General features: G+C 50.6%; 3 protein-coding genes and 1 long non-coding RNA gene across 7 annotated transcripts; 2 read left to right on the top strand and 2 right to left on the bottom strand.

Annotated features, from left to right (window-relative positions):
- Positions 1–2,037: 2,037 nt before the first annotated feature.
- On the bottom strand, positions 2,038–4,045 carry rpl7l1 (ribosomal protein L7-like 1). The gene is made up of 6 exons (XM_024264053.1): positions 3,888–4,045; positions 3,492–3,600; positions 3,262–3,425; positions 2,695–2,832; positions 2,518–2,627; positions 2,038–2,407 (listed from the first exon to the last, which is right to left on the bottom strand). Exons 1-6 carry the CDS (start codon positions 3,950–3,952, stop codon positions 2,199–2,201), a joined length of 795 nt encoding a protein of 264 aa, XP_024119821.1. The 5' UTR covers positions 3,953–4,045; the 3' UTR covers positions 2,038–2,198.
- A 1,079-nt stretch (positions 4,046–5,124) lies between these two features.
- On the top strand, positions 5,125–13,628 carry vash2 (vasohibin 2). Of its 3 annotated transcripts, none has more exons than XM_024264008.2 (9): positions 5,125–5,311; positions 6,139–6,515; positions 7,811–7,899; positions 9,391–9,447; positions 9,626–9,700; positions 10,056–10,296; positions 10,361–10,504; positions 11,714–11,832; positions 12,640–13,628. In XM_024264008.2, exons 2-9 carry the CDS (start codon positions 6,198–6,200, stop codon positions 12,704–12,706), a joined length of 1,110 nt encoding a protein of 369 aa, XP_024119776.1. In that variant the 5' UTR covers positions 5,125–5,311; positions 6,139–6,197; the 3' UTR covers positions 12,707–13,628. The 3 variants fall into 3 exon arrangements, with proteins under 3 accessions (XP_024119776.1, XP_024119774.1, XP_024119777.1); XM_024264006.2 differs by lacking the exon at positions 5,125–5,311 and adding an exon at positions 5,331–5,734; XM_024264009.2 differs by lacking the exon at positions 5,125–5,311 and adding an exon at positions 5,333–5,734 and having other exon boundaries at positions 10,059–10,296.
- Positions 13,629–14,037: 409 nt separating this feature from the next.
- On the bottom strand, positions 14,038–18,187 carry angel2 (angel homolog 2 (Drosophila)). 2 transcript variants are annotated; one of them, XM_024264005.2, is made up of 8 exons: positions 17,987–18,187; positions 16,374–16,777; positions 16,084–16,295; positions 15,944–16,013; positions 15,456–15,877; positions 15,148–15,386; positions 14,942–15,069; positions 14,038–14,395 (listed from the first exon to the last, which is right to left on the bottom strand). In XM_024264005.2, the coding sequence occupies exons 1-8, from the start codon at positions 18,007–18,009 to the stop codon at positions 14,229–14,231; spliced, it is 1,665 nt and encodes a 554-aa protein (XP_024119773.1). In that variant the 5' UTR covers positions 18,010–18,187; the 3' UTR covers positions 14,038–14,228. The 2 variants fall into 2 exon arrangements, with proteins under 2 accessions (XP_024119773.1, XP_036071301.1); XM_036215408.1 differs by lacking the exon at positions 17,987–18,187 and adding an exon at positions 16,965–17,301.
- LOC112140974 lies at positions 17,344–18,341 on the top strand. Its single transcript, XR_002918300.2, has 2 exons — positions 17,344–18,071; positions 18,205–18,341. It is a non-coding gene; the product is annotated as an uncharacterized LOC112140974 (long non-coding RNA).
- Positions 18,342–18,533: the final 192 nt, after the last annotated feature.

Below are 18,533 nucleotides of genomic sequence, written 5' to 3'. Positions count from 1 at the left end.
CAACAAGAGGAGCATGCTGTCGACATTTTTAGATGAGGATTTACTCTGTAGAAATAGATTTACTCTGAGGTTATGTGCTTTGGACTTTATTGTTTGTTTATAAGTTGCGTATCATACAGAATGGTACAGCTCCTCCATAAAACCACCAACCAAAGTTTCATCTTCTTCACTTTTCCAGCTTCAGCCTGAATTAGACGCAGCCGTCTGAGGAGCTCGAGACAAACTTAAAGGACCTGGTCGTGTTTTAAACAGAAAAAAGATCCAGCTGTTCACTTGTTAGGATGGTTATTTATTTTAAATACCGCTAAACGCGCTTCTCACGTGGATCTGATCAGACTGTAACGTGGCCGCACGTGAAGTAATGCTGCGGCGCGCGCAGTTCGGGCACGGCGTCACCCAAATGCTCCTTTTATCTCGACTAAAAGGAATAAATGTAAGTAAATCAAAAAGGACCGCTGACAGAATCAAATGTTGGAATGGTTCTCCCTCAAAGGCTTCAACAATGACTTGTACAATTCTCTCGAGCCGCTGACGCTGAAGTTGGCTTCCGATTCACAGCGAGAGCGTTCCACTGTATTATTCGAACTCAGACCACCTAAAAACAGGTCCTGTTCGGAAAAATCGGAAGCCAACTTCACAGTCGTCTCGAGCCGACGTTTACATCCGCGGTCTCGTGGTCGAGGCGTGGAAGGAGGTGGACGGTTGCAATAAACTCACTCCTGATTGGCGACAGTACTTCCTGTAGATTCATGACTCAGCTATGACTCAGACCAATCGCTGAAGATTGTTTGCAAATGGCGATATCCGTTTCAGGAAGTGACGGTGAAAGCGGGAGACCTCATGGATCGATCTGTCCATTGTTTTTACAGTCTATGGTCGTGACCCGCAGAGGTGAGCCCGCCTCCCTGTGACGTCACGGACCGCCCAGTCTCCTTGACACGAGGCTGCTGCGTTCATGTGCGCCTCCAGGAGCGGAAATGTACAAACCGGCGCCAAATTAAAGGCACGAGACCCGCCTGACCCCCCCGCACGAGGAATGCGGGACGGAAGCTTAACAAGGATTTGTGTCAAATCTGACAGAAACACGTTTACAAAGGAACAAATAACCAGGAGATGGAGACATTTAACCCCCCACCTAAAAAAAAACAAAAACAAAAAAACGGTTTTGAAGTTGAGAAGAGCAGCTCCTGATATGAAGATCCCGCGAGGAGACTCAGATGCTGGACGGACCAACTCTCCATCCATCCGGACCTGAGCATTAAACAGTCATGGGGCTGCTGGAGCCTATCTTTACTTCTGTTAGATGGAGGCGGGGTTTACCTGAACAGGTAGGCGGTCTATGGCAGAGCCACACCCACTCACTGAACCTCAGGAGGAATCAGAACCAGCTGGGATTTGAACCTGGACATTGTTACTGTGCTGAGGAGAGTGCTAACCGCTACACCACAGCACAGTTTGATTCATGAACAATAAAGTTTTTCACATCAAAATATTTGAGCAAAACTCCACGTTTGGTTTTCCTTGAAATTAAAAATAATGTCATTATTTCCTGAAGAATCGACTCTTCAGGACAGATTCCATCGATCAGACCGATCGACCGGTCTGATCGATCAGATCGATGGATCAGATCGGTCTGATCGACCGGTCTGAGCTCGTTAGTTTGATCAGTAAAAAACAAAATCTGAGATGGCCGACTCTTCAACCAAACCCCTGAACGCAGCATCCTGATCAGCTGGTGTCTTTCCATCCGTCACCATGGAAACACCAGGGGGGGGGGGCAGCTGCACAAACAGTCCTGAAGCTGAAGAAAGCAGACCCTTCCCGAGGAACCTGAACGCAGCACCAGAGACCTCAGCTGAAGCCGCTGTGACCCCCCCCATGGTGACTCATCTCAGCAAATCCTTCACGACATGCCCTCCCCCCCATCATGCAGATCTCTGTTGATGGACCAGATCCTCCGAGGGTGGTGGTGGTGGGTGGTGCATCAGAGCCCCCCACTGGGTAACAACCCCCCACAGATCCTCTGAGACGTTTCATAAACCTGCTGTTCATCGAGTAGAAAACCTTTATTTAGTCGTCTCCCTTTAGAAATGTTCATGGAGGTCCCCCCTCCCCCGCCGTACACACGTGCACGGCGCCCCCTCCAGGACAGTTTGTGGGTGTGATCCGGTGGGTAAAGCAGCAGCAGAAGCTGCAGATCAGTTCAACAGTCTGACGATGGCGTTGATGTCGGCACCACGGAAACCTGGCGCCCCCAGGTCCTTCAGGAGCCCGGCTTTGTCCCGCGCAGCGTGGCGAGGAACCGACAGGCGGAAGGGCAGCAGGAAGTTGTTGGCCGGCTGGAAGCTCCGCCCCACGGAGAAGATCTCATGGATCAGATCCTCCAGACAGATGATACCGTGTTTACCTGGGAGGGGGGCAGAAGATCAGATCAGAGATCCAACAGGAGCCACTGACAGGACCCTGGGGGGTTCTGGATCTTCAGAACCCCCCACAGACGGTCCGGGGGGGTCGTACCCATGTGCTGCTCGATCAGCGCGTTGTCCGTCAGAGGAACCCTCCGCCTGCCGACCCGGGTCTGACCTCTCTTCAGGATGAGCTCACGGACCGACTTCAGGTTAGGGAACCTGAGGAGGGAGGGGGGGTTAGCAGAGAGGAGGAGGGGGTGTGGGGAGGAGGAGGAGGAGCACTCACCCCCACGCCACGTACGGCTCCACCACCTTCATCATGGCCACAGACGCCTTGTTGATCTTGACGAAGGCTCCGCTGAAGATCTTCCTCAGCCTCATCATCTGGACCACCTTCCTGACTTTGGGGCTGACGCCTTTGATCCTGGGGGGCCACAAACACAACACCACTCAGGGGGTGTGTCTTAAGATGACCACGCCTCATCACCAGAACGGCAGCGACTCAGGCTGTTCCAGCACCATCAAATATCTAGAACAGGATCTGGTTCTAGTCTGGACCCGGACTACTACAGCCTTGGTTCTAAAGTGGTCCAGGTCCAATACTGGTCTGAACCAAACCACTGTTCTTATCAAAGTCTGTTTAGATCACAGCAGAGAGAGATCAGCACTTCTCTGGGACTGTTCCAGAGGACGCCACCCTTGTAACCCTAACCCTAACCGTAACCCTAACCCGGCGTTCCCCCGAGGGTAACCCCACGTTACCCAGAGGGTAACCCAATGTTCCTCAGAGGGAAACCAGCCCCCCCCCCGAGAGTTCCTCAGAGATGCTTGGAGGAGATGCAGACTGACTTACTCTCTGATCCGGACGGCGAAGGCCAGCTTGTTGCCCGCCGGGGGCAGCGGAGGCGGCGGCCGGTGTTCAGCCCTCCGGATCCGCGTCTCGTCTCGATGCTTCCGGTGTCCATCTTTCAGGAAATCCTCCAGACGCTTGAAGTTTACCGGTTTCCCTCTTGCTACCTGAACAGGGACACAACAGGATCAGTTCTCCGTTTGTAGTCCATCGCCATGGACTACAACCCCCACCTTCCTCTTCTCCAGCAACGCGAGCTTGGCCTGGGTGGCTTTGATGGCCTGGTAGGCTTTCCTCTTCTTCAGGAGAAACTCTGGGACCAGCTTGATGACCTTCTGTGACCTGCAGCAGCAGGACAGCACATGTTGGAGTTTCTGCTCTAACAGATGACCGTCGTTCAGCGTTAAAACGTCACAAAAACATCATAAATGCGTTTTTTAATCAGAGAAACAGCTGTCTCCGTGCGGGGTTTTTAAAACCCCTCTAAAGTTCATTTAAGCTTCCTAATGGCGGCTCGTGAACGCCCCCCCTCTCTCCGGAGAAAGACAGCTCTCCGGTACCGCGGTCACGCAGAGGATCAGACGGACACAGACTGAGGATGGACGGGGATGAAAGACCAAAACACTCACTCCGGCTCCGCCATGATTCCGCCACTCTCCTTCCGGCTCCTTCTTCTTCGTTGGTGTTTAAACATCCGCTCGTTGCGTGCGCACCTCCCGGTGGCCGATGACTCAAAGTTAAACGAACTAATTAATTCTGACGAAAATGTTAAATAATAATATATAAAAAAGATTTTAATTAGTTTTGAATCTTGATCAAAAAGAAAGAAAATCCCAGCTTTCTTCTTGTCCATAAACACGTCATCGCTCTAACTTTGGGGGTCCTCTTGACTCAGATGATGGAAGTTTACCAAGAGCCTGATGTTTTCATGACCTGCTGCTCTGTAAATACCTGCGTTCATGGGATCATAGCCCGATCAGGTGGTGAGAATACATATAGTAGATGTGTCTATGGGAGGCAGCAGCGCATGTGCTGCCAGCCTTGACCTCAGGGTCAAAGGTCATCCATCATGATCCAGGAAGGTGATAACAGCAGATCATCACTGATCCATTTTTGATCCATGCTCGTGATTCTATTTCTGTCACAATCGGGTTCAGCTAAAAAGATCATTTTCATCCAGATGAAAAAGTGTAATGGCCCGTTTTGATCAGAGGGGGGCGGTAAAGGTCAGGAAAGATTCTTTTAGGTTTTGGAAAGGTTCACCTCCTTCAGGAGACTCTGCTTCAATTCTTCACTCTGACGGGTTTTAAACATTTTAACAGTTTATTTTATCTATCTTATCTTATCACTATGGATGTTTGTAAACTTTCTCTGATTTAAAAAATATATATATTTGCTCTTTTTACTTTTATGTTTTTTAATCTAAATATTTCCTTTAGTTGATTAACCAGTTACTGTTTTAACAGTCTTCGTATTAACATTATTTTTTACATTATTCTTCATCTCTGTGTTTAAATGATTCTATTTTCATAAAACTACTTCCTTGTTTGTCGTTTTTATTTACCAGTTCTTCATTTTACACCATTTACATACATTAACATCCTCTGCTGTCAGAAATGTCATATTTAGTTCAGTTTGAGATTAAATGATAATAAGCATTTGAAGTTATTAAAAAGCTCGAGTGACGTCATAAACACTCAATAAATCAAAGTTAATAAATGTGTCAAAATTCTTGAAATTCGAAAAAAACTCGACGTAAATTATTAAACTTGTTGACTCCTCGAAGTGAACCAATCACAGCGCAGTGTTGGTTCTAGAGCCAGATCTTAGCCCCGCCCCCCTTTGTTGAATTGACCAATCAGAAGCCGCCAAACACTGAGACGGCCCGCGTTACTATGAGACCAGAGTTACGGTGTTTTCGGGTCACAAACTGGATCATCTTTATTCTGTAGAACACAAACGAAGTTCTGAACGAGTCTGTCGGTACCGGGCGGGGATTCCGGGACCAGAAGAACCCGGTTGGGGAAATAACGGCTCCTCTGCGGAGACGAAGGTTAAGCGCGAATCTGACATCCACTGGAAAGACCTCCGGTGTACTTTCAAAATAAGACAACCGTAGAGTAAATGTTCACCTGAAGTTTCTTTAATCATCTGCTGGGGGTTCTGATCCCAGTACCAACCAGAACAGTGTGGACTGTTCTGTATTCATACTTTATATTACTGAGAAGAAGGTCACGAAACACGATCACGTGACTATTGTTCTGAAACAAACCGGAAGTGAAGGCGGTAAATTCGAGATTTAACCATTGACACTAACCAGTGGGGGGGGGGACACAAAGCCTCAGACATAAAACTGCCCCCCCAGGCTGCGGCGGAGGAGCTCGCCTCCCCATGAATGGAACCCGCGTCTCCTCACCCGACCGACTCCCCCAGAAGAAGCGGCTAAACCGGGGGGGCGAGGAGCGCGCGAGACACGGTAGGCTCGGATTAAGACGGAAATCCCGGATCAGGAGTCAGATGACTGGTCTGGTTCTGTTCAGGATTCATCTGGTTCTGACGAGAGGATCTCCGAACCCGAACAAGTCCTTGTCTTTGCAGGAGTCCTGGTTCTGGTTCTGCAGAAGTCCAGGTCTTTGTGGCTCTAAAAAAATAGTCCTGGTTCTGGTTCTACAGAAGTCCTGGTCTCTGTGGTTCTGCAAAAGTCCTGGTTATGGGTTCTTTGGTTCTGCTAAAGTTCTGGTCTCTGCAAGAGTCCTGGTTCTTGTCTCTGTGGTTCTGCTGAAGTTCTGGTCTCTACAGGAGTCCTGGGCTCTTTGGTTCTGCAAAGTTCTGGTTCTGCTGAAGTCCTGGTCTAAACATCTGTCCCGTTTCTCCTTCCAGGGTTCGGCATGTCTCACTGACAGGAGAAGCAGACTCCTCATCCTAACTCCTCCGGATCCATGACTGGACCCACCCCCCCGAGCCGGACTGGAACCTCCCCGGCCAAGTTGAGCCGGTACGGTCGGTCCCGGAGCTCCAGCTCCCTGTACCTCCTCCGCTGCAGCAGACAGGAGGCGTCCTCCTCCTCCCCCCCCTACCGGAGCCCCCAGTCTCCAGAGGAGGAGGAGAAAGATGGGGGGGTTCAGTTCTACGTCAACCGGGGCGGCTTCCCTATCGAGGGTTCTACCTGGGACCGGATGTGGTCCCACGTGGCAGCGGTGCATCCGGAAGGTCAGGAGATGGTGACCAGGATCAGGAACGCCGCCTTCCTTCCCAAAGTAAGTGACCCCCCCGGCCAGGTCTCCCAGTAGAAACAGAAGGGGGGGGTTATGTGTTCAGACAAACTTCCTGATGAGGGGGGTTCGGATCAGAGGATGAAGCTCAGGAACCAGATCCGCCTGTTGGATTCCTCTGGGGGGGTGTCAGCTGCTGCATGTGCGTGTAACCCGACACCAACCGTTTCCTGGGGGGGGTGACCTTCATACAGCACAGCTGCTGCAGAGATGGAAAAAGAGTTTCTGGGAGGGGGAAAGAAGGCGAATATGGGCGGGGCTTCACTCCAAAACTCAGAACAGTAGACGCATAATCCCACTGCAATAATCCAGGATCTGGATAATCTGTCAGCATCAGCGGGACCACATGAAACAGCAGCAGAAGCCAAACCGTCTCCTCCTGTTCTCCTTCTCCTGCTTCAGGACCAGCCTGTGATGTCACAGGTCACATGGTCTCAGAGGGTTACCAGGGAAACCAGGGCTGTGTCCAAAATCCCCCCAATCACTATGTGGTGCGTTCGCCATCTTTAATGCTGACCGGATCTACTAATTCCAAAATCGAGTGCACTTGAAATTTCCCAGAAGTCTTTGCGAAAAACGAGCTTGCATACATCAGCGGATATAGACCACAATGCATTGCGGTCGAACAATTTTGAACAAATAAACATGTTTAAATGTGATATTTGAATCATCCAAACACATTTTCACCATCAGAACACAGTGGAGACATGAATAAACGTGAAATGTTCATTTTTATTTGTTCCCTTCGTGAATTCTGTGACGTCATATCTGGTCTTTAGAAACACGATATAAAAGTAGAGAGCATGGTGTCCGAATCACCTTTAGAACCCAGGGCACTAGATAGTAGGTAGGGGTTAGGGGGGAGTCTGACAGAGCCCAGGTCTTCTCTCCTACCGCACATGTCAATCATCTCAGCTGTCACTCACCGTCTGGATGAAGGTCATGTGATCTCTGAGGACTCCCCCAATTTGGTTACAGAGACCAGATTTCTGGTTTATGTTGTGTTTGGAAAACAAAGTTGATCACAGCTGATCCAGAGAGGATCACCACTAACTACAGCTGATTCTGGATCTAAACTCAGAATGGTTTATTTCTAGACCTCCTTCGGTCCGTAGATCTCTGGACTTCCTGCGGTTCTGATCCTGCTTTCCTGCAGGAACGTTTCTGGAGTTCTCCAGCTGCTTCTCCTGGGCTGCTGAAGGAGTCATAGAACTGCAGGAACCGAGGATTTCAATCCTGGAACCACACGCTGTGAACTGATGTCCGAGCTTTTCTTTCAGCATCCGGTCCCGGCGGTCCCAACGTTCCGAGCGTCCATGTCGGTGTCGGACTGGCTGCTGACGGTCCAGAAGTACATGAAGGCTTTGCAGTATCCTTCAGTCCAGAACCAGTGTAAGCTGCACTGATGGGTCATCGTAGAACCGCACAGACACCGAGTTCACCTCAGTAAGCTTTACTCTGGAACGGTTGGCTTTACTCTGGAACGGTTAGCATTACTCTGGAACGGTTGGCTTTACTCCAGAACTGTTAGCTTTACTCTAGAACTGTTAGCTTTACTCTAGAACTGTTATTTTTACTCTGGATCGGTTAACTTTACTCTAGAATGGTTAGCTTTACTCTAGAACTGTTAGCTTTACTCTAGAATGGTTAGCTTTACTCTAGAACGGTTAGCTTTACTCTAGAAGGGTTAGCTTTACTCTAGAACTGTTAGCTTTACTCCAGAACGTTTAGCTTTACTCTAGAACGGTTAGCTTTACTCTAGAACTGTTATCTTTACTCTGGATCGGTTAGCTTTACTCTAGAACGGTTAGCTTTACTCTAGAACTGTTAGCTTTACTCCAGAACGTTTAGCTTTACTCTAGAACTGTTATCTTTACTCTAGAACTGTTAGCTTTACTCCAGAACGTTTAGCTTTACTCTAGAACTGTTATCTTTACTCTGGATCGGTTAGCTTTACTCCAGAACAGTTAACTTTACTCTAGAACGGTTAGCTTTACTCCAGAACGGTTAGCTTTACTCCAGAACGGTTAGCTTTACTCTAGAAGGGTTAGCTTTACTCTAGAACTGTTAGCTTTACTCCAGAACGGTTAGCTTTACTTCAGAACTGTTATCTTTACTCTGGAACGGTTAACTTTACTCCAGAATTGTTAGCTTTACTCCAGAACAGTTAACTTTACTCCAGAATTGTTAGCTTTACTCCGGAACTGTTAGCTTTACTCTAGAACTGTTAGCTTTACTCTAGAACGGTTAGCTTTACTCTAGAACGGTTAGCTTTACTCCAGAACGGTTAGCTTTACTCTAGAACTGTTAGCTTTACTCTAGAACCGTTAGCTTTACTCTAGAACTGTTATCTTCACTCCAGAACTGTTATCTTTACTCTGGATCGGTTAGCTTTACTCTGGAACTGTTAGCTTTACTCTAGAACGGTTAGCTTTTTCCAGAACCGTTATCTTTACTCCGGAACTGTTAGCTTTACTCTAGAACGGTTAGCTTTACTCTAGAACGGTTATCTTTACTCCGGAACGGTTAGCTTTACTCTAGAGCGGTTAGCTTTACTCCAGAACGGTTAGCTTTACTCTAGAACCGTTAGCTTTACTCCAGAACCGTTAGCTTTACTCTAGAACTGTTATCTTCACTCCAGAACTGTTATCTTTACTCCGGAACTGTTAGCTTTACTCTAGAACCGTTAGCTTTACTCTAGAACTGTTATCTTCACTCCAGAACTGTTATCTTTACTCCGGAACGGTTAGCTTTACTCTAGAACGGTTAGCTTTACTCTAGAGCGGTTAGCTTTACTCTGGATCGGTTAGCTTTACTCTAGAACCCTCGGTGTTGTTCCTCCTGACTTCAGCTGCTGCAGATACAACCACACAGGAACCCAGTTCTTTGAGGTCAAGAAGAGCCGGCCGCTGTGTGGGTGAGTTTCATCACCGGACCTCTGACCCAGGCGTCTGGCGTCTCTGGAACGGTTCCTTCTAGTTCTGGACCGTCTCTGGAGTGGTTCTTTCTAGAAGTTCTGGACCGTATCTGGAACGGTTCCTTCTAGAAGTTCTACTGGACCTCCAGCAGAACCTTAACATCCAGTCCTCCTGCAGGCTGATGGAGACGGCCAGAGAGATGATCAGAGAGTCTCTGCCAATCAAGTGTCTGGAGGCAGTCATCCTGGGGATGTATCCTAATCACAATATGTGTGTATATGTGTGTGTTTGTGAGTCTGTCTCCTCTTCATAATGGGTGAAACAGAGGCTGCTGTGTGATTGGCAGCTGTTCCAGCCAATGACGGCCCCCGATTCCATCTGCAGCAGATGGTTGATTGTGAGGCCAGACGGTTCGTGTTTGTGTGTCTCTGAATGTTTTTGTGTTGTTGCTCCATCATGAAATCAGATGATTTCTTTAAAGTTCTGACCCGCGGTTCTGTTTAGAGCCTGTTAGGGAGGGGTGTCACATGACCAGTCATCCCCTCTGTGTCTTCTGTGTGTGTATGTGTGTGTGGGGGGGGTGTTCTGATCCTTAACAGCTTCTGAGCAGCTACCTGACCAACGGGCTGACCACACTGGAGCGCTTCCCCATCAGCTTTAAGACCCAGTTCTCGGGTCACTGCTTCCACCATGTGGTTCTGGGAGTGTACTGCAATGGCCGCTACGGGTCGTTGGGAATGAGCCGGCGCCAGGACCTGATGGACAAGCCGCTGACCCACCGGACCCTGGGAGACCTGGTGGCTGAATTTGAGAGTTCCTACAGGAAGTACCAGCACTCTCTGACTAAGGTAGTGGGGGGGGTGATGGAGGGGAGGAGAGGGGGGCGCTTGAACAGGTGTGCTCTCTCCACAGGTGAAGATCGGCCTGTACGTGCCTCATGACCCCCACGTCTTCCAGCCAATCGAGTGGAAGTATTTGGTGCTGAACGTTTCCCGCCTCGGAGCCGAAGAGATGAAGAAGGAGCTGGAGAAACACGGCCGAGACATGAAGATGAAGGTCCGCTCTCACTCTACTGCCAAACGTTCTCTTCACTTCTGTTCCTCCATTCCCAACCAGAACCAGAATGAAAGGGTCGGATCAGAACCTCAAACCCAAAGCAAACACAAGTTCAAATGTGGATCGCTCTGATAAGAGAAAATCTGCAGGCGAGACGCAAGCTTTTAATTTGAAAATCTCAAAGCCAAGGCTGCAATGCATCATGGTCCATTGTCTGTGTGAGGCTGTGAAGAATAAACAAACACGTTAAAATCAACTTGAATTTTCACAGAAGGCGGGTCGTTCTGGTTCAGGAAAGTTTGCTTCACGGTCCTCGAGGTCACATGACCTGCTGTAGGCGGAGCCATGACAGCTCCACCTACAGTTGCAGCCACAATACTTTCCAACTGTTTCCTCTTGTGACCACAAACGGCACAGATCAGCTTTAACCCTTCCGCTCTCTTTGGGGTCCAGATGACTCCGCCCACATATTGATGTGATTCCTTCCATGACAAATGTGGACAAAGGTGGACAGGATTTTATGTCTGCCATGGACATCAGTGAAACTCAAAAATCAAAGATAAAAAAAGTTCAGCGCACTGTCTGGTGGGTCCAGATGACCCCACTTTTAATGTAAAAAAGCCAAGGAGAGCGGAAGGATCACATGACCCATCAGAGCGCCATTAAGGACCTGCAGCAAGACTGGAGACCCCTCCCTGAAGGAGGCGGGCCCTTTTTCCTGAAGGAGGTGGAACCTTTTCCCTGAAGGAGGCGGGACCTTCACCCTGAAGGAGGCGGGACCTTCACCCTGAAGGAGGCGGGACCTTCTCCCTGAAGGAGGCGGGACCTTCACCCTGAAGGAGGCGGGACCTTTTCCCTGAAGGAGGCGGGATCTTTTCCCTGAAGGAGGCGGGACCTTCTCCCTGAAGGAGGCGGAACCTTTTCCCTGAAGGAGGCGGGATCTTCTCCTGTGACGACCATTTCTACCCTTTATCTGGTTCTTCCTCAGTGATAAATGTGGCATGGGGAGGGGGTGGGGTGTCCACTCACTCTAAGGTCACAGTAAAGGTTGACCTTCCGGATGGTTGTATCAGTTTGGCGTCTTCAGGTCATGTGACCACGAGGATCATGAGGCGTTGACTTCTCTCAGTTTGTGTTCATAGTTCGTCTTTGCTCAGACTGAAGCACGGTGGTGGTGGTGTGATGGTTGGTCTCTGTCCCCCTCCCCAGATCCTGAAGTCCTCAAGTGCCCAGTCTCCCATCAAGGAGCGCAGCCGGGGGAAGTCCTTATCGCCACGGCGACGGCAGGGCAGCACCCAGCAGCCATTTGTGCGGCGCCGAGACAAATCGTAAGTGACTGTCCAGACGGGGTCACACGAGGTCACTTTCCATGTACCCCCCCCCTCTAAACGTTATTCTCTGCAGTGAATGGGGGGGGGGGGTGTCAGCAGCAGCTCTGACCTGTTCTGATAACCCCCCCCCCACCACCACCACCACTGCTGTCAGTTTAATCTCAGGAGAGTCACTGGGAAATTCAGGATGAAGATTATGATGAAGAGGATGATGAAGATGATGATGAAGATGTTGAGGATGATGATGATGAAGAGGATGAGGATGATGATGATGAAGAGGATGAAGATGAGGATGATGATGATGAAGAGGATGATGAAGATGATGATGAAGATGAGGATGATGAAGTGAATGATGATGAGGATGATCATGAAGAGGATGATGAGGATGATGATGAAGAGGATGATGAGGATGATGATGATGAAGAGGATGATGAAGATGAAGAGGATGATGAAGATGATGATGAAGAGGATGAGGATGATGAAGAGGATGAAGATGAGGATGATGATGATGAAGAGGATGAGGATGAAGAGGATGATGAAGATGAAGAAGAATATGATGAAGATGAGGTTTAATAGCTGACTGGTTGAGTGTCTGTCATCTCCCCCAAACCAACAAACACATCAGAACACCAAACTCAGAGGAAGCTAGCATGTAGCAGATGCTAACGGGGGGGGGGGTCATCATTTTCCCACAATGCTCCTGTTCTTTCCTGCCATGACTTTCCTCTTCTACAGAAAGTGTTTCTCTCATTCTTACCTGCTCCCCCAGCTCCAGCTACAACAACCCCCTCTGCTCTCTTTCAGGTCCTCAGTGGAGAGGAAACCAGCAGAGCTCAGCACCCTCAGCGACGGCTACCAGATCCGCATCTGATTCTGTGCCGGCAGAACCTGGATCAGCTGATCTGGAGGCGGACTTCCTGTTCAGTGAAGCACTTTTCCTAACAAGGGGGGAGGGGGGCGTCGGCCATGTTTGTTCTGCGGGTTTGAAGCTGCGGGTTTTTCAAAATCAAAGTTTTAGTTCAGTTGAGAAAAGTTTCCTGCTGAAAATCAAGAACCGTTTAAGACTTTGGGAGTCTGGAGTCCAGAATGAGGGTCCCGCTGGACCTCAGACCCAGCAGTATGTCGGACTCCGGCTCTTTACCAGCGGTTCTGTTCAGAATCTTTCTGGATGGAGGTTCTGGATCCAGTCAGGGTCTGGGGGTCTGCAGGACCTTGTCCTGTTGGCTTCATGGAGCCAGGACCAGCATGCATTGGGGCGGTCTGAGACTTGGTTGAGGGTCAGCACAGACTCCGAGTTTAGAACCCGAGAAGACCCAGGCCAGCCGAGACAGTCTTTCAGCAAAGCATGCTGGGAAATGTAGTCATCGTTCTGAGAACCTGACTCAGTTTCTGGATCTCCAGACGCTCAGAGTCTGAGAAGCACAAACCGTTCTGGTCCGGAAGCTGGAAAGCTGCCGGCTGGAGGACAGATCTGCGTCTCCTCCTCAGAGGAGGTCCGCCTCAGAAGGAGGAGACGCAGACACTCGGATGCCTTCATGCTGGCATGGAAATCAGTTTTATCTGCATGTTTTTAAAGTTTTCCTCTGAAGTTTGAAATGTTTCTGACGGACTTGATGACACTGGGGGGGGTCCAGGGTCGTGCACTTTCACATGCACGCTCTTCAAACCCTTTCTCCGTTTGTGGATTATTGTGACAGTGGATGCAGACTGTGGAAACGTGACCCCCCAGAAATGATCTGTTTTTCATCTGCAAATGTAGCAGGATGTGTTTGAATAAAACTCTATGGTTTGTATTCTGTTGGTTCCATTTACAGTATCTGCTGGAATCTATTTATAGAATTAAAAACTAAATTAGTCGACAAATTCTGGTCAGATTAAACATTTTAACTATCTAAAAACATTGTTAGCTCCGCCCACTTTAAAAAACAACTTTCTAGCCAATCAACCCCCCCACAAAAAAAACAAACAAACAGTAACTGAGAGAACATCATTTCCAGAATGTTCTCTCAGGTTTCTTTCAGCTTCATCTGGACTCTGCTGCCTCTAGTGGTCAACTGAGAAACTACATCATGTGACACTTTCACGTCATCAGATTCTGGATCAAACCAGATCCGCTTGAGGGTCAGTGGAGAACCTGTAGAACAGATACTCATCACATTTACTGAACATGAGACTCTTCAAAATAAAACCCAGAAACCCCGCCAAAATAAGAGCTTCTTTATTTACAAACGGTAAACGACTGAAAGTGAATCATCTTCTGGAAAAGTATAAAATGTGGAATCCTGATCAAGTTGGACCTTCAACAGAACCAGATTCAAACCTGCAGTCCTGTTGTAGAACCCATATTTTCACAGCTACAGAGACCATCATCTTCAGAACCACAGGTCTGCAGGTCAGTGAAGGAGGCGGAACCGGGCCAGGAGTGGGAGATGATCAGAGGACTGGTACTGATTGGGCAGACCGTTAACCTCCTCCAGCTCCTCCTGACCCACCAATGACAGCCTGCCCATCAGCTGGAGGCCACGCCCACTGGAAAATGGAGGTGTGGCCTTTGTTGAAACTGAAAAAAGTTTAAATGAAGATTGATTTAGATTCTGTTTCTAAACAAAAGCATCTAAAAACAGAACCAGGAAGGTCCAAAAGAAGAAACTGCTTCAACCTGTGAACATGTGTGTGCACGTTTCTGTGTGTGCAGGTTTCTGTGTGTGCATGTTTCTGTGTGTGCATGTCGGGGTGCAGGTTTCTGTGTGTGCACGTTTCTGTGTGTGCATGTTTCTGTGTGCACGTCTGTGCGTGTGCAGTTTCAGTGTGTGCACGTTTCAGTGCGTGCATGTTTCTGTGTGTGCATGTCGGGGTGCACGTTTCTGTGTGTGCACGTTTCTGTGTGTGCATGTTTCTGTGTGTGCATGTTTCTGTGTGTGCACGTTTCAGTGTGTGCATGTTTCTGTGTGTGCATGTCGGGGTGCACGTTTCTGTGTGTGCACGTTTCAGTGTGTGCATGTTTCTGTGTGTGCATGTCGGGGTGCACGTTTCTGTGTGTGCACTTTCAGTGTGTGCACTTTAAGTGCATGCACGTTTTGGTACGTGTGCACGTTTCAGCGCGTACCAGGGCTGTAGAGGATGTAATCCACCGTCAGGGCGGTGCGCGAGTGGAAGGTGGTGATCTCCGGCCGGCCGTCCGGCTGCAGGTGTCGGTACGCCGACCGCAGCGTCAGGCCGTGCTCGATCCTGGATCTAATGAGACACAAACGGATCCGCTTTCAGTCCTGAGTTCTGGTTCTGACCCGTTACAAACCCGACTGAGAGACTGACCTGCAGACCACGGCGCCGGCTCCGCCGCCTTGATCCTCTGAGTTGGGGTCAGGGGTCGCCCCTACGGAGGAGCCACGACCGTCTGCCTCACCTCGATGAGAGGGCGGAGTCACATGACCCAGGTGAGACTCACCTGGGGACGCTTCATACTGACACTGAGGGCTGATGCCCAGATTGGGAGGCCAGAGGGGAAACGGGAGGAGCCGCTGCCCCCTGGGGGCGGACTCCTGACCCGACACCTACACACGGACACAAACACACATAAGATTGAATCTCAATTTGACCTGTGACCCCCTCGCCCCCACTACCATGCCGATCTGCATCCCCTGGTACTCCAGCCGGCCGCGGGTCAGGAACGTGTAGAGCGGGCTCCAGGGGGCGGAGTTAAAATCCCCACAGAGCAGCACGGGGTCGCTGGAGCCGTCGGGGAGGCGGGCCAGCCGCTGCACCTCAGCCAGCAGGATGGCGAGCTGTGTCAGCTTGATGTCGCCGCGCCGCGGGTTGTACAATAGGTGGGTGTTGGCCACGCAGATGGAGGAGGGCTGGCTCCGCCCATCGCGGGGCTGGAGCTGTAGCACCAGCCCCACGTTGTCCCGGTCCAGGAGGGGGTCTCCGGGCCGGAAGAACTCCACGGCGTTGGAGGACAGGAGGTGGAAGCGGGACGTCCTGAAGGCCACGGCAACGCCGTCCGGCTTCTGCCCCGTCCTCTTCTTGTACTCGCAGTGGTAACCTGGGGGGGGACAGTCATCAGAGCTCGTGTGATGTCATCGGCTCGCCGCGGCGTGGCGTTAATCACCCAGAGCCTGCAGCGCGGCGAGGATCTGGCCGTGGTAGTGGTCCTCCTGAACCTCCTGGAGACACACAATCTGAGACAGGAAGTGGGTTAGAGCCAGCCCAGGGGGAGGAGTCAGGACGGCGTGGCGGCGGCGCCCTCACATCCGCGTGCAGTAGGCGGATCTCCGCCAGCAGGTTGGGCAGCCGGTGGTCCCAGGACAGCACGGCAGGGGGGCAGTGGCGGTACAGGACGGCGTTGTCGTCCAGCAGCTGCTGGGACAGGATGTTGTAGGACAGGACGCTGAAGAGGAAGGGGGGGCCAGCCCCCCGGGGAGGGGGGGCGCTGCTGCAGGTCTGCCAGTGTCTGTGGAGGCCTGAGGAGGAGGAGGAGGAGGAGGAGGAGGAGGATGAAGGCTCTGCTATGGAGGACACCCCCCACCACCTCTGCTGACCTGCTGGTCTGACGCCGCTCCTCTGCCCCCCCACCAGCTGACCCACGTTGCCCCTCCCTCTCCCATCAGTGTGGGGGGGTTTCGGTGGAGGGTTCCCCCTGAAGTCCTGGACCTGTCCTCTGAGGGGGGCCTCGGCGTCTCCTCTCTGCTGCCCGGTTCTGATCCGTTTCCTGGGGGGGTCTCGGTCTGGCAGCTCCATGCCGGCGGAGGAGTGGAAGGAGGCGCAGCTACTCGCAGTGGGGGGGGTCCTAACCCTAAAGACGAGGCTGGGGGGCACACTGGGAGGGGGAGGCCATGGGTGGGGGTGGATATGGGAGGTGCTGCTCCTACAAGTCCAGCAGGAGGAGGGCAGAGCTCTGAGGGGGGGTCTGGAGGACCTCAGCGCCAGGAGGAACATGGGGGGGCTGCAGGGGGGGGCAGAGGAATTCAGTAAAAATGTCAGGAGAAAAACACAAACACAAAAAATTTTGAGCCTAGGGGGGTGGGGGGTCCACCCCCCCCAGAGGTAGCCACAGTGGGGGTCGCCCCGTGGAACCAGACCCCACCAGGGGTCGGACTCTCTCAGGAGCTGCTCCTGTGGGAGGGGCTTACCGTGACCCCCCACCGCGTTCAGGTGTCCGGTAACCTTCAGGTGGGGCGCAGGTCTCTGTGTGATCGAAGGGGAGGAGCTCCCTGATCCGGACTCTGTGATTGGACCGCTCCCACCACCAGAACCGCATGTTGGAACAGAATGGATCAGTCCAGGTGGAATCGGGTCGTCCTGAGCAGAACTCTCTGGACTGAACTATTCGGTTCTGATCAGGTGTTTTCTAAAGGTCTTATGTTCCGGTTCTACAGCAGAATCCAGAACTTTAGTTTCTGGACTTTTAGATTCTGGCTCGGTTCTGAATTGTTGCTGTTTTCAGTCATGTTTACAGACCCGAACCGAACAGAAATAAATAGACTTTAGAACGTGGACAATCACAGGTGTTTACCTGGACAGCTGCCCTGAAGGGGCGTGGCCAAAGCGTAACCGCAGATTCACTTGTTTTGGTTTCAATGAAACATTTTGTTTTTGTTCTGGTTCTCCGGATTCTATTCTTCCGGTTATCAAAGTGGATCCCAGTTTCGGTTCAACCGGAAGATTTGAATCGCCAACATTTCAGCCTCGTTCCCTTTTAGCGCGCGCGGCAGCCCAGGTGAACTCACCTGCTGTGGGGGGCGGGAGGATCATCCTGATGATTCAGTCAGAAAACCGCAGATAAAAACTCTGACGGGATTTTTATAAAGTTAGATTTAAACCGAACAGCAGCGCCGCTTCTCCGGGCTCTTAAATATGACGTCATGCTACGAACAAAGTATGCGCAGACGGTGCTGCCTTCACTGACCAGGAAAAGGTGGTATTTTTTTTTTATTTCCCGGCGATGCTAGTTCTTCTGTCCGGTTTTCTCACATTTAACCGGAACCGGGAAGTAAACAATGAACCGATAAATGATTCTCTCCGCCTCTGTCGCTTCTTAACTGAATTGTCGCTTTTAAGGACAAAAATATGAGCTCGGAAACAACAGCGACTCTCATCCAAGCCTCGCGGAATGATAATGTCGACGTTCGTACCTGCAAAGGTGACATTTTACCTGCGGAGGCTCCAGATGATCATCGACCCGGCAGGTTCGGACGGATCATCCGCTCCGGAGACGCTCGGCACGCGCTGTTCTCACGGTCAGTGAACGTCGTGACTGCATCGCGCTGTGTCCCTGAATGCACCTCGGGAGATGCGTTCAGGGGACACAGCGTGCGGTTCATCCTTTTACACGTTTCAAAGATCAGAACTGACTTTTTTCTTTCACGTTAGAACATTTTCAGATGTTCTAAGCTCACAGACGGAGTTCAGGCGGATACTGACGTAACTTCCGGTGTTCTAAAGCAGCAATTCTGAAAACCCGAGAAAATTGGTGCAAATGTTATAATAAATGTACTTTTGTGGCTGGAGGTTCATCTTCTCCATCTTGGGGGTGGGTGTGTGTGTTTTTTTGTTTTTTTTTTGGTGGTGGGGTGGGGGCCATTACAGGTGTCCGGCCCGGTCCAGTCCAGTCCGGTTAGGCTTCCATCGTTCATAGATCAAACACCAACCTTTCAGTCAGTTGACCTACAGCAGCATTTCACTAGAGGTCAGGGGTCCTT

This window comes from Oryzias melastigma, linkage group LG15 (assembly GCF_002922805.2).
Source record: "Oryzias melastigma strain HK-1 linkage group LG15, ASM292280v2, whole genome shotgun sequence".
In the NCBI taxonomy this organism is placed as follows: Eukaryota; Metazoa; Chordata; class Actinopteri; order Beloniformes; family Adrianichthyidae; genus Oryzias; species Oryzias melastigma.
Note: the sequence above shows the minus strand (reverse complement) of the source record. Positions and strands in the feature narration are given on the sequence as shown.

Coding starts and splice junctions, on each gene's coding strand:
- rpl7l1 (XM_024264053.1), bottom strand. CDS start 3,952: ATGTTTAAACACCAACGAAGAAGAAGGAGCCGGAAGGAGAGTGGCGGA. Junction 3,601..3,887: donor GGAATCATGGCGGAGCCGGA/GTGAGTGTTTTG, acceptor CTGCTGCTGCAG/GTCACAGAAGGTCATCAAGC. Junction 3,426..3,491: donor CGTTGCTGGAGAAGAGGAAG/GTGGGGGTTGTA, acceptor GTCCCTGTTCAG/GTAGCAAGAGGGAAACCGGT.
- vash2 (XM_024264008.2), top strand. CDS start 6,198: ATGACTGGACCCACCCCCCCGAGCCGGACTGGAACCTCCCCGGCCAAG. Junction 9,448..9,625: donor AAGAGCCGGCCGCTGTGTGG/GTGAGTTTCATC, acceptor GTCCTCCTGCAG/GCTGATGGAGACGGCCAGAG. Junction 9,701..10,055: donor GAGGCAGTCATCCTGGGGAT/GTATCCTAATCA, acceptor ACAGCTTCTGAG/CAGCTACCTGACCAACGGGC.
- angel2 (XM_036215408.1), bottom strand. CDS start 17,092: ATGCGGTTCTGGTGGTGGGAGCGGTCCAATCACAGAGTCCGGATCAGG. Junction 16,778..16,964: donor GAACGCGGTGGGGGGTCACG/GTAAGCCCCTCC, acceptor CCCCCCCTGCAG/CCCCCCCATGTTCCTCCTGG. Junction 15,387..15,455: donor AGGGGATGCAGATCGGCATG/GTAGTGGGGGCG, acceptor GTCCGTGTGTAG/GTGTCGGGTCAGGAGTCCGC.